Source organism: Corylus avellana, chromosome 6 (genome assembly GCF_965113065.1).
Source record: "Corylus avellana chromosome 6, dhCorAvel1.hap1.2, whole genome shotgun sequence".
Lineage (NCBI taxonomy): Eukaryota > Viridiplantae > Streptophyta > Magnoliopsida > Fagales > Betulaceae > Corylus > Corylus avellana.
In genome coordinates this window covers 23,527,163-23,540,740 of record NC_142495.1, presented here as the reverse complement: position 1 = coordinate 23,540,740, position 13,578 = coordinate 23,527,163, and the positions used below count along the sequence as shown (strand labels likewise).

Sequence of the window (13,578 nt, the reverse complement as noted above, 5' to 3'; positions counted from 1 at the left end):
TTGTATAACAAGTAAGGGGTGGACGGTCCACCTCCATGGCCATTGGGGTTGGGGGTGGTTCAATCACCCCAAAATGACAAGTTATAGCCCATTAAAAGGAGAGGGCTCCTTCTAGCCTCATAGACAAAAGTCCAGACATGCATACTGGTCCACGCCAACTATCTCCATAGCGACATCGATAAAATTACCTTGTTGATCCACTTTCCTATGACTCAGCAACTACTGTAATCATCCGTTTTGTTTCTATAGTTACAGCTGTACGTACTTTGCAAACCAAGCCTACTTGAAATACTTGATACATATATACTAAAATACTAGCCAACAACTAAAAGACTGGATCTAGAACATAATCTTTCATATATATATATATATATATATAAGAGGACTATAATATTGGAGCTTAAAGGATCACGTACATTCTATTGGTTGGTCTTGTTGGAGATACGAGAACAACCGAAGACGGAGCAATACGTCTGGAGAGCCACTAGTGACAAGAGCAAGATTGCAGCAAAAAGAGTGCGCATTTGCCATAAACTTGACACCCACTTCTTGATGATTTTGTGAGCCTTAACCTTTCGTAACCCATTGTAGTACTCGTTAACACCTTCAATGGCCTTTTCTATGTATTCATCATCATCTTTTGCTGCCTTTTTCTTTTTGGGATGAATTACTCGTACTGGCGTACTCATTAATCCACTGAATATTTTCACAATTTCTTCGTCATCCTCCATGGACTTGTAGTCTATAATACCTTGATCCCTGAGTAGCTTCACATCATCCGCAGTCTTTATAATCCCACTCATGAGTTGAATGTACCGTGCAAAAAGTAAAGGCTCATCTTCTGACTTGGACAATGCTTCATATGCCACTAAGTTTCTAATTACAACCTCCGAGTTAACCCCTACTTTAATGGCGGGGAGCCGAAGTGAAATTCTTTCACGGTCAAACTCAATGGTTGTGATGTTGTACGTTGACTGAAAATTCACTTTAGCCGCGCAAAGGTGTGACGCAGTAGGAATCAAGATGTCCTCCGTAACCTGAGCTTTGCGTTGAAATATTTCAGACCACGGAAGCTCAGGTACTACACGTATCACCGGGTCAATGAGTGTTCCAATATTGCCTAGTAGACCTGTTAATAATCCACCCAATACTTCCAGGATTGTATACCTCAAAGGCCCTCCAAGGCCTGCTACTGGCATGTCTATGCCTTCATATGGTTTGGGCGGCGACATAATCAATAGGTACAAAAGAGCCAACAAATGATCATGATCACCATTAAATGCTGATAAAGGTACGTCAATCAAGTCGAAGGGAGAGAGTGTCCTACAATAACCAAGCAACATTCGATTCACATAGTTTTCAACGGCAGGATGAGACTGTTTCTCTGAGCATTCCATGTGCAAGATAGCCTTGAGAACAAACTGTGGAATTTGGTTCTCGAGCATCACTGTGTCTCTAAGGATCATCCCATCCTGATCCAATCTCGCATCTTCATCTTCTCTTTTAACCAAATTAAGCAAAATATCTGGAGGGGTTAGATCATGGTCGTGATGATCAGGAAGAAGTATGACTGTTTTTGATCGATACTGATGATCCAACCATACGGAGGCGAAAAAATTAGAAAGCAACTTGAACAAAAACAAACCATCAACGGCCATTATATATGCTATTGCAGAGTCATTGTAGCTCAAGTACGTCGGGTAACTAGCACGGATAAATGGTACTTGCTTCATGAGTTGCTCAATGAGTTCACCGAACTTAATGCCTCCGAATGCCTTATGAGCTCTCCTTGCCACATCAAGCTTGTACATCTGCATTGCTCCAATCTCGGACCGATTATGATGAAGTAGTCCTAAGCCTACTTTCTGAGGGAAGTAAGCTTCGGGCTTGGAAGCGCTTAGAGACTCTGGCACTTTGAACACACGAATACGAACAGGGGTATCATTGCTGCAGATGTTATGGATATCGATCACAAATTGATCAACAAAAGTGGATAATGGAATATTAGAGTTTGAACTTGATGAGGCCATGGAAACGTTAATTTGGATACCATGTAAAAGTTAATTACTTCGGATTTAATTTATAGGCAAGCGAGTTCGCTAAATCATATTCATAGGCAATTTGTCTGTCACCGTCTATCTCAACTGTTTGCTTTATTGGTTTCCAATAGCATTTATGCAGCCCATGTGATATGGTTAATGTGATTGCGACCTCTGTGGTTTAAGTTTAATTGTGTCCAAATTAATTGAGTTGGCTAGGCCCCGTAACGGTTAGAGGTTATGTCCAAAAAATCAATTCATTTAGTATGAAAAGGATAAATATAAAATTAGTTCATATAATTGGCCTAAATTATAATTTATCTGTTGCTTTCCATCATAAATGTTTGGTTCAAAATAAACAAGAGAGAAAAAACCAGACCTATGGAGAGGAGGGAGCTATTCTTTCCCCTCCCCTCTTCTTTCCTCCCCCTCCCCTACTTGTTTTTTCCTTTCTTTTTTTCAGTTTATTTTTTTGGTTTTTCCTACCAGTCTAATTGCTTTGGCCATCCCTTAACTTATGCTGCGCTGCCTCCGTTCACCCTCTACTATATCGCGCCGCTCTTTGCCTCTTCGAAATAGGTTGAATTTTATATTTAGTTTTTCAAATCTAGATCTAGTCTCCTTAACTGATTTCACCCAACCACGCCTCAGCCCACTGTGCTCCCCGGCTCCTTAGTTGCCTATTGGCGCAAAACAGCTCCATCTCGTCCACCATACACCGGCCAGTGCGCTTCGCCTCCCTCGCCTCGGCTATTGTACCTGTTTGCTGGTTTTTTTATTGTGTTTTTGAATAAGAGTTTGACTTCTCCTTAGATCTGCTTTCATGAGCGATTTTTGGGGTGAAGGTTTTTGTCCTAGTCTTTGCGTCAAGGAGAATTAGTTTCAGTATGAGAGTTTTGCTTTTATGGCTGGGAAAATAAAAGTTGGGAATATGGGCTACCTATGTATTAGATTGAGTATTCCTGGCTGTTCTATAACTGAAGTTTGGACATGGGTTAGCGGATGTTAAAGTTATAGATAAAACTTAATTGTAAGATTTTTATGTTTGTTTTTATGACGTTATAACCTCGTAGCTTTAACTATGATTTATCAGAGCTTTATGCTCTTTGATGTAAAAGCTTTACGCTCTTGATCTTTTTTCAATGAATGAATATGAAAGATTTCTAAAAAATACATAAATAAATAAATGTTTGGTTCACTGGTTTCCAATAGCATGTATGCAACCCATGTGATATGGTTAATGTGATTGTGACCTCTGCGGTTGAAGTTTGATTGCTGCAGATGTACATGTTATGGATATCAATCACAAATTGATCAACAAAAGTGGATAATGGAACTGGCTTTTTATTAGAGTTTGAACTTGAGGCCATGTTGCATGGTTAATTTGGATGTAAAACTTAATTACTTCGGATTTTATTTATAGGCAATCGAGTTCGCTAAACCATAGGCAATTTGTATCTCACTGTCTATCTCAATTAATTGTTTGCTTTATTGGTTTCCAGTAGCATGTATGCAGCTAGCCCTGATTGCGACCTCTGTGGTTGAAGTTTGATTGGGTCCAATCGAGTTGGCTAAGCCATGGCCAATCCAATATTTTGTTCAATATATGGAAAGATTAATAAAACCCTGAAGCATACTCAACTCAACTTCCACGACCCTAGAAACCTACCAGCTGCCCAAGATTAATCGTCATTGCCGGAACAATTAAGAAGATTCCTTCGGGTTCGGCTGACTTGGGGCTCGCCCTCTGCAGCCTCTCCGTCGACGGTTTCCGACAAAACCTCGCCGGCCAATCGAGAATCTTGACCCGATTCAATCGCTCTTGCCATTTTAATTAGTACATTTCGTTTGGTTTTTATACACGGCTACAACCGAGATCATGACGATTGCAGTGGGTGGGAGCAACATCGGAGCGGTTGGTGGGAGGGAGGGTCGGAGCGATGCAGAGGCTGTTGCCACCAAACTCTTGGCAGCTCTGGAGAATGACGAGCATTGCGGCGGCGCGTGAGTCGAGGATAGATTGGTCGGCGATGTGAGAGCAGCAAATGCGGGTGAGCGTATAAATGAATAAATTACATATTCAAAGAACTATCAAGTAAACTCAAAAGAAGCAAGGCGAGGCGAGATGAGTTGATCATTAATTAGAAGCAGAGTTCATACTTCATAACACATTCATACAAGTTGGACTCGTTTAACGAACAACTGCCACCTTTTTTTCTGGAAAAAATTTCTCCAGTCCATTTTGATTGTATTAGTGTTGTCACAATAGATCAATGATGCCTTGATCAATCTCATAATCCATTTGCAATTGCTTCATCCAAAGTAACTGAGTACAACAACTACCAGCAATAATATACTTGGCTTCTATAGTCGACAAAGAGGTTGAATATTCTGCTTCTTGCTCATCCAAGCCAATAGGTAGGTTATCGCCAACATAAAAGCAAGCACGTGAAGTGCTCATCCTGTCATTTGCATTGCCAACCCAGTCCACATTTCAATATCTAGCAAGGTCCAAATGGGTGTCTCTAGAATGCCATGCACTGTGATTTAGTGTCCCATTGATATATTTGATATTTCTTTTCTTTGTAGTCAAGCAAGACTCATTGGGAATTGTCCAAAATCATGCACAAAGTCCCACACTAAAATAGATATATGGTCGGCTTGTTGTAAGTAAGATATAATAGGGGAAAACTTCACAAAATTCCAATAATCTTTCATGTGTTTTGGCATTATTTTTAAAGTTCAAAAACTCTTAATTTAGAGTATTAAACTTTCAATTTTTTGTAATATCCATTTATCCGTTAAGATTTTTCATTAAATCTTGTCAAAATTCTCAAAATACTCTTGATTTTTCAGGCGTGAATATTTTTACAAACTCCGTTAAATCTTGATCAGCACCACACACCGCATTGGGGCACGTGTGGTACACGTGGAACCGCCTCTCCAAGCCTTTTTTTGTTGAATGTTCCTCAGATCTTGTTACAGGTTGTTTTGTGGTGTTCTCTGAACACCCGGTTGATGCCTCCCATCAATGACTTTGTTCATTCCTCCATCAGTGTCTTCTTTGTTGCTGTGATTGTCTTTCTGATGTGCTTTTGTAGCAGTTTTGTAGTTAGGTTTAAGAATAGTTGATTGACTTTTTGAGGTTCATGTTCTTTCTCGTGCTTGTTGGAAGTGCCATCATTGGCTCGAGAAAGGTTGAAGGACCTTTAATGGTTCGTGTTCCTCCTTGTGCCACGTTTGGTTTGACTTTCCTTGCTGCCTTAAATGACGGCATTTTTTGTTGAGAAAATTTAAGGCTGTTTAATTCATTTGACGCATTCTCTTTTTTATTTTTTTTATTTATCTATTTTTGGCATTTGTTTAGATATAGTAAGCTAGCTTTTATTAGTTTGCCTTCTTTTCCGATTAGTTATAGTAGATAAATTTTTTTTTTTTTTCACCGTAAACCATAATTAACTGAATATTCAAGGAAAAAAGAAAAGGTCTTACCGTTGACCCAATCGCACAAGATCACTTTCACACTGGCGTGACGTGCCCCAGGGCTCAGGAGACAAAGACACCGACAGAGACCCGATGAGATTTCACTAGTTACCGCCTCACTCAATAACGATACGATCAGATCCAAATCCAAATTGGTTTGTCAGTCAAACGTAAAGAATGGGAATATTTCTTTTAAATTATTTCACTTTGCTTCCGCAAGCTAAAACTGACCCATTTAACTTTTGCGAGTCAATGACGCAACCAACTTTGGAATTTGAGACATCCCAGTTCATAAAAGTCTTGGATTTCTACTGGGTATTTGAGACTTCCCGTTTTCCCAATTTTTACATGAGAGATTTGGTCAATGAGAGACGCAGAAGCAAGTCTTCAAGTTGGTTATCAGAACCAGAACCAGGTGAACCCAAGAAAAATGGGGTTCTGGGGATTGCTATGGACTCCTATCCAATGGTTGAAAATGCTCAGTGAAGAGTTGCATTGGAGCTTTGTGTTGGGTGTGGTCGTTGTGTATGGAGTGAGCCAGGGTTTGGGTGTTGGTCTGAGTAGAGTTAGTACACTGTATTACATGAAGGATGAGCAGAAAATGCAGCCCTCTGAAGCTCAGGTGTATTTTGGGATCATTCAAATTCCTTGGGTTGTCAAGCCTCTCTGGGGCCTCCTCACTGATACAGTTCCAATTCTTGGGTACCGAAGACGGCCATATTTTGTTTCCGCAGGTATATGTTCCATACCCATATATTGTTTTCTCTAGGTATAGTGTTGCGGAGATGATAAATCTGTTTTTCTGCTATTTAGTGGATATAGCTGGTCTGCTAATGGCAGTTTCTTATTCTTTCTGGTTTTTAAGTTTTGGAGTATGGGGATAGAACTACAAATATGCTTATTCGAGATATCACCTCCCTTATGCTTTTCATTTTCTAATGACCCATGTTAGAAATATCTTGGGAAAACTTTTTGGGAGTGTCTCATTAATGCTTTGGATTTTATAGGAGGATTCAAGCAAAATTTTCAGTTCTTCTTATAATCTTATCAGGGTATCAACAAATTTTATTTTATCAATTTAGGGAAGGAGTTATTTAATTAGTCAGTTTAGGAAAAGTTGTTTAGATAGAATAAACTATAACATTTCTCATCTTGTTGGGATTGTTAATGTTTATTATTCGATTAGGTTATTGTTAGTTGATTGATATCAAATTAGAAACTGTTAGTTGATTGTTATCAAATTAGAATTAGTTGAGAATGTTAGTGTATAAAAGGACTTCCAGTCTGAAAAAAGATTATGTCTTTTGCCAAATTTGACTCCCTGAGCAAATGGAGGAGTTGGGTTCCCTAGAAGAAACCCAAACCATAGCTCTTCAAAGTTCTTTTCTCTAAATTCTCTTTCTGTCCATATCAATTGGTATAAGAGCTTAGCAATGAAGATTGATTGGAGTACACGGTAAAATCTTTGTGTGAAGGGCAGTGACAGATTTGGAACAGATCACAAAGCTATTCCAACTTCTGCCTATCCATAGAAAGGAAGATAGTGCTACTACTACTGCACAAGTTTTGTGGCTGAGGAAATCAACCACTTTAAAATAAAGAAGGCTCACTATAGAGAAAGAGCGACCAATTGTCAAAGCCTTCTACATCTAAGTAGGGGAATTCTACATCACAAGGTGTTGGTGTTCTTGACAGGAACAAGTTGGCCAATCTAGCTCAGTGTCTAGGTGATCAGAAGAAGTAGTTCTCTGGTTCTGTTGGACACTCTGTTTTCTATATTAAAAATTGAGTAAAACAGAGGCTGAAACTAATATCGGAGAAGGCAACTGGGAGAAATAGAAAAAGAAATAATCATTCTTGATTATGTCGAGCAAACTTATCAGGTTATCAACAATTTTTTATCAGTTTAAGGAGGAAATTGATTATATAAAACAAACCATAACAATTCTCATATTGTTTGGATTGTTAAAGCATATTATTCGATTAGGATTTTTGTTAGTTGATTGATATCAACTATGACTATTGTTCGTCGATTATTATCAGATTAGAAACAGCTGGGAACTTTGGTGTATAAAAGGACCTCCAGTATAAATAAAGATGTATGTTTTTGGCCAAGTTTAACTCTTTGAGCAAAAGGAGGATTTGTTTTCCTTTTATAGTTCTTTTCTTTAAATTCTCTTCCTGATTTAGTCTGAGTTCTTATTAAATTTCCTTTTTCTGTTTAAGAACGCTAATTTTGTTTTCTCCTATAATTCCTTAAGAATGAACAAGTGCTAAATATCTTTCCTTTTTTTATTTTATTTTTTTGTGAATTAATTTCTAGTTCTTCATTGCTTTGTGCATTAAATAACAAGAAAGAAGGAAGCACATTTTAATACCTTGTTCCTTAAGTATGATATTGGCTTGGTTTTCCGTGGAACACTTTTTCATCGACAAAGTCCTCCCTTCATCTTTATTTTCCCGCTGTAGATCTCTTTGTTTTCCTTCACAGAACAAACTAACTAGTTACATGACCCTCCTTCTGACGAATTGATTAGATATATTATCAAGGTCTCCACAAAGAAACAATATTATGTAAGAATCTGACATTCTTGTTTGAATGATAGTTTATTCACAAGGCTGGGGATCTTATTTTGTTGCTTCACCACCAGTTATCCTTCCTTAAACTTCGTACAGCTTATTATGTGTTTGTTTGCTGGAGCTTTCTTGCATGGGAATGGGTTCTACACACACACACACACACACACAGATATATATATTTTTTATTCAAAAGATGCCCATGATTGCATAAGACAATTTCTAGATGTTCGTGTATCTTCCATTTAGCCTTCTCTTATGGCTTCTTTTGTTCATCCTCTGTTATGTCATCCAGCTTCTTTCCATTAATTGGCACATAGAAGGCTTTAAAAGAATTCATATCCTCTAATTACTTGCATAGCTGCCGAACTTCCAATAATCTTAACCATCACTGGTGTAATTGGTGTATTCTCTTTCTTTAATTTTCATTTTTCTTTCCTATCCATCCTGCTTTGCATAGAGCTTAAATCAGGGTCACGAATGTTGTAGTTCAAGTTGTTAGAGATGAACCTAGTTTCCTTAAATCTTTCCCTTCTTTGTGAACTTAATGTGAACTTTGTCAAATACAGTAGAAAAGTGGATATGTAAAATGAGAGATAACTTCCTGATTGAAGAGGGAAAAACTGTAATGTTGACTGTCAAATTTATTTATTTATTTTTTAATAAGTAATCAAAATAGAGGAGTGCTATACATCCCAAATTTTCTTCCCAAAAGTTGGTTCCCAAATGATGTGTCCTCATGAGATTTATTATTTTGGGAAGTGTGTCACCAACTCATGGGATGGTGACACATCATTTGGGAACAATTTTTGGAAAGGAAGTCTTGGGATGTCTAGCATTTCCCATCAAAATATCATTAAAATGTAAGGCGCTCCCAGGCACACAGTAAGACTGTCAAATATACTATGTGTAAAAATGTCGTAAATTGTTTTCTAAATGTGGCTAATGAAATTCCTTTTGATATACCCGAAAATTCATAGCCTTTCTTTCCCATCGACAACTTCTATTGCCTGCAGCTAGGGATGCTAAAATGGACATGCGTATAGGTTGAACTACAAAATAAGGAGGAAGAATCAATCCTGTGTTCTACTGGAATGGTTTCTATTGCAAGTATTCAAGAAGCCAGCCTGGCAAAGAAATATAAAATAAAAGAAATTATTCAACAAATCCTGGAAGCCAAATGGCTCAAGCAAACAAGTTTGCTGCATCAAATTTGAAGAAAATAGAGAGATTTGAAAAGCACAATGCTTGATCATGGTCATAGGGCTCTGCTTTTAGTTTCTGCGTCAAGTGATCATTGGGGTGGAACTAGAAAGTTTTTTTTTTTTTTGGGGAGGGGTTCCCACATAATTTTGCTACGTGTAATTTCCCTTAGGAGTAACATTCATAGCCTTCATTTATCAGTATTAGGAGTAACATGCATTGTCTCAATGAAAACCTTATTACCTTCGTGTAATTTCCCTTCCTCGTAAAATCCATGGATAAGATTGTTAAATATAACCACATCCTGGTGCACCTCATTCTTTTCCATTTTGTTTTTAAGCTTGATTGCAAAGCTCAATAGACCATTACTGCAATGTCCTGCAATCAGTGTGTTATAAGATGCAATATTCATTCTCTCTATCTCCCTAAACAGCTCAACAGCCTTCTCCAATTTTTCCAATTTACGGTAAGCACACATGACTGACCATATTAAGAGTAGATTCCCTAAACACCTCAGCACACATGAGCATATTACAGTATTCGGTCTGTGCCATCCTACTTTGTATACATTTAAAAAACAAAATTGGAGTGGCCATGCCATCCCCACCACCCCACCCCCCACCCCAAGCTACAGCGTGGGTCTGCCCCTGAATGATCATACTGTGTGCATTCACATGCATTCTACCTGGGATATATTTGAGAGTTGTTTATTTGTCAATTATCTGATGCTGCATTAGCTTTGTGTAAGATGTGCCTTTTATTTTTGCTTGGAGGAGTTGAATTTTTACCATTATTTTTGTTGTTGTTAATTTTGATGTGTGATAAGTCCTTAAATTAAAATTTAAAAGACTATATGTAAGCTGCATGCATTGCCCTTGGGATAGTTCATGCTTTGAGAGAGTTTTTTTTTTTTTTTGGGGGGGGGGGGGGGGGGGGGGGGGGGGGCGGATTGGAGAGAGAAGTTGGATGCATTTGATTACCAAAGAGCTTTTCCCTCTGTTAAGTTTTGGTTTCTTGGTTTGTTATCCATGCTTGTGCCATGCTGGATGCATTTATTTACTGCATAGTTTCTCCCGCATTGCAGGTTTTCTTGGTGTCATCTCCATGCTTGTGCTATCCTTACACAAGAAATTGCATCTTGGATTCGCCATGTTATCTCTAATGGCAGGCAGTGCTGGAATAGCTATAGCAGATGTTACCATTGATGCCTGTGTGACACAGAACAGTATAACTCATCCATCCCTTGCCGGTGATATGCAAAGCTTGTGCGGACTGAGCTCTTCCATTGGAGCACTGGTAGGATTTTCACTTAGTGGCTTTTTCGTTCACCTAATTGGGCCTAAGGTAAGCTTTTGCTCAACTTATGTTGCCTTTTTCCTTTTGATCACATTCATTTTTCTGCATCTTTAGCCTGCAACTGTATCCTTGTCCAATTTTTGTTTTTTGTTCAGCTGCCTTCAGCCATGGATTGTGATTCGTTGACCATTAGTTATTCGATTCATTTTAATCTGATATCTGACAAATAAGATTTGGAGATGATTCCCGGCATGAAAAAAGCTGCAGTCCAATATCAAATTACACGATTCATGTTCTTGTTGCACATATGCATCATAGACTAGATTGTGAGACTAATTATTTCATCAACCGACTTTGGGTAGTTAATGTACTATGTTTAAAAATTTTAAATTGTCTCCCTATAGTTTTGGAGAGATGTAAATTGTGAGACTATAATTACCCTACATTAAATCTCGTCACTTGATGAAATCCATACAAGGAATATTTTTGAAATAAAATCTCATAATAATGAAAAATTGGTTCAGTTATGATGTGCTATGAACCCTCATTATGCATAAGGACTGAGTTTTCCTTCGATCTGGGTTAGAGGAATATCCTCCAACCTAATCTATAATAATGACACGTGTCATTTGATCATGTGAAAGTCATATGTTCTCAATAGTAGAGACAAACTTGGGAGAAATTTTATTAAAAAAACATATGCATTTCACATGTTATTAAAAAACAATGTGTTTCACATGCTCAAAGGACACGCCATTATTATAAATTAGGTTGGATGAATTTTTCTCCAATCCAGTTTGGAGGAAAACTCTGTCCGCATAGGACGAATATAAATTTTTTAGAATCAATGCACGCAATACCTATATGGCCAATTATAGGTACTATGTATAGTTTTGGGGATAAGTAAATTGTGAGACCATAATTTTCTTATATTAAATTTTGTCACTTAAAGAACCATATAAGAAAACATTTTGAAATAAAATCTCAAAATGATGAAAAACTGGTTCACTCACTAAAAATTTTGAGTTCACGTCATATTTCGCAATTCTTGGCCACTCAAAGGAAGGATCCAGCGTTTATATATATATATATATATATATAATTTGTATACTATAACTTCTCAGGTCAAGTTTCTTTTTTCAATTATACCTGCTACCTGTTAAAAGTTGTACGCTTTCTTGACAGGGTGTCTTTGGGTTGCTTAGTATCCCACCAGGACTGGTTGTTTTGGTTGGAATGGTGCTGAGGGAATCCCACGCCCATAACTTTACGTACAGACGGGTAAGGTTACCTTATCAAGCACCTCTCGCATTCCTGCTTTCTTCTATGCTCATATCAAGCTCTTAATTTAGGTAAATGAAAAGTTACTGGATGCCAGTAAGTCTATGTGGACAACATTGAAATGCCCGGATGTGTGGAGGCCATGTCTATACATGTACTTATCACTTGCTGTAAGCATGAATATTAATGAAGGAATGTTTTATTGGTATACAGATGCCAAGGGAGGTCCGTCTTTCTCACAGGTGCCATGATATTCTTTGCCTATTCTTAATGCAGTCAGACAACTTTCAAATCATCCATCTTTTTAACCATTGAACTTTTATTACATGTATGATCATGACATTGAATGCCATTCCAAATTACATCTGCTGCATTACTTCCTTCCTCTTATTCCCATATTTGTCCTGCATTTATTGTTTTGTTACTACCTTTTCAGTATATATTTTCTAAATCCAAATTATTTTCAGCAAAGAATAGTTCCCATTTGCAGAATTTTTTTCATTGCATTAAACAGTGTTTATTTATCTCTTTATGATAAACCTAGTAAATTTTAATTCATTATCCTTATGCTTCATGCAGGAGGTTATTGGATCCACATATGCTGTTGGTGCAGCTGGCTCACTTCTTGGGGTCCTTATCTACCAAAACTTTTTAAAAAACCACCCTTTTCGCGACATACTTTTCTGGTCTCAGTTTCTCTTTGGTGCATCAGGATTGCTAGATTTAGTATTGGTTTTACGCCTAAACTTGAAATTTGGTGTACCAGATTTTTTCTTTGCTGTAATTGATGCAGCAGTTACTCATATGATAGGGCGTATTAAATGGATGCCTCTTCTTGTACTTAGTACCAAGCTTTGCCCACCTGGTATAGAAGGCACTTTCTTTGCTCTGCTTATGTCAATCGACCATGTTGGAATGCTCTCATCTTCTTGGGCAGGAGGCCTCTTCCTCCACATTTTGAAAGTCACAAGGACACAGTTTGAGAACCTTTGGATAGCTATATTGGTTAGGAGCTTGTTGAGACTAGTTCCTCTTGGTTTCCTATACTTAATACCCAGAAATGATCCCAACTTCTCTACCCTTCCAACTGAGATGAGGACAAAAAAAGATAATAGTATTCTTGAACCTGATACTGTTGAAATGGCCTCCCTTGTCAACAGCACTTGATCAATCTAGGGATGTACTAAGATGCAGCAACTTGAAAGAAAAAGCAATATCTAATAGGACTTTGTGGTTGCTGCATTGAAATTACTGCCTCTTTTCTACAACCTGGACGAGGGTAAGCAATTCTGCTGCATTGAAATTACTGCTTCTTTTGATGTACCTCAGTGGATGGGCTTGGTTGTCCTTCAAAGCCCTGCCCTTCATCATAAAAGCCTTCAAATGCACCATTGTTGAGGACTTCTATACATGCAAACATATGATAATTATGTTTGCCAACCCAGATTGTATATTGCCAACCCAGTTTCAATTCTGCTCTAGGATTTGGAATCAGCATGAAGCAGAGAGGCCTGACATTGAAGCAGATTCGTTTTCTCAATTCATTTTGTATTATTGAAACGACAGCTCCAAATTCAAGAAATTGCTCCAATGGATGAAGTTCATGTTTATTTTGTTGTAGAGCAGGTCTTATTCTGCTATGCCATAGATCCTTCGCATCTAATTAACATTGACCTTACACGTACAAAAAGTTTTCTGC

General features: G+C 37.8%; 2 protein-coding genes across 2 annotated transcripts; one reads left to right on the top strand and one right to left on the bottom strand.

Annotated features, from left to right (window-relative positions):
- Window positions 1–419: 419 nt before the first annotated feature.
- LOC132188019 (putative UPF0481 protein At3g02645) lies at window positions 420–2,030 on the bottom strand. The gene has a single exon (XM_059602438.2). The coding sequence runs from the start codon at window positions 2,028–2,030 to the stop codon at window positions 420–422; it is 1,611 nt and encodes a 536-aa protein (XP_059458421.2).
- A 3,660-nt stretch (window positions 2,031–5,690) lies between these two features.
- Window positions 5,691–13,499, top strand: LOC132186401 (Major facilitator superfamily protein). The gene is made up of 5 exons (XM_059600366.2): window positions 5,691–6,256; window positions 10,387–10,646; window positions 11,784–11,879; window positions 11,951–12,121; window positions 12,459–13,499. The coding sequence occupies exons 1-5, from the start codon at window positions 5,887–5,889 to the stop codon at window positions 13,044–13,046; spliced, it is 1,485 nt and encodes a 494-aa protein (XP_059456349.2). The 5' UTR covers window positions 5,691–5,886; the 3' UTR covers window positions 13,047–13,499.
- The last annotated feature ends 79 nt before the right edge of the window (window positions 13,500–13,578 follow it).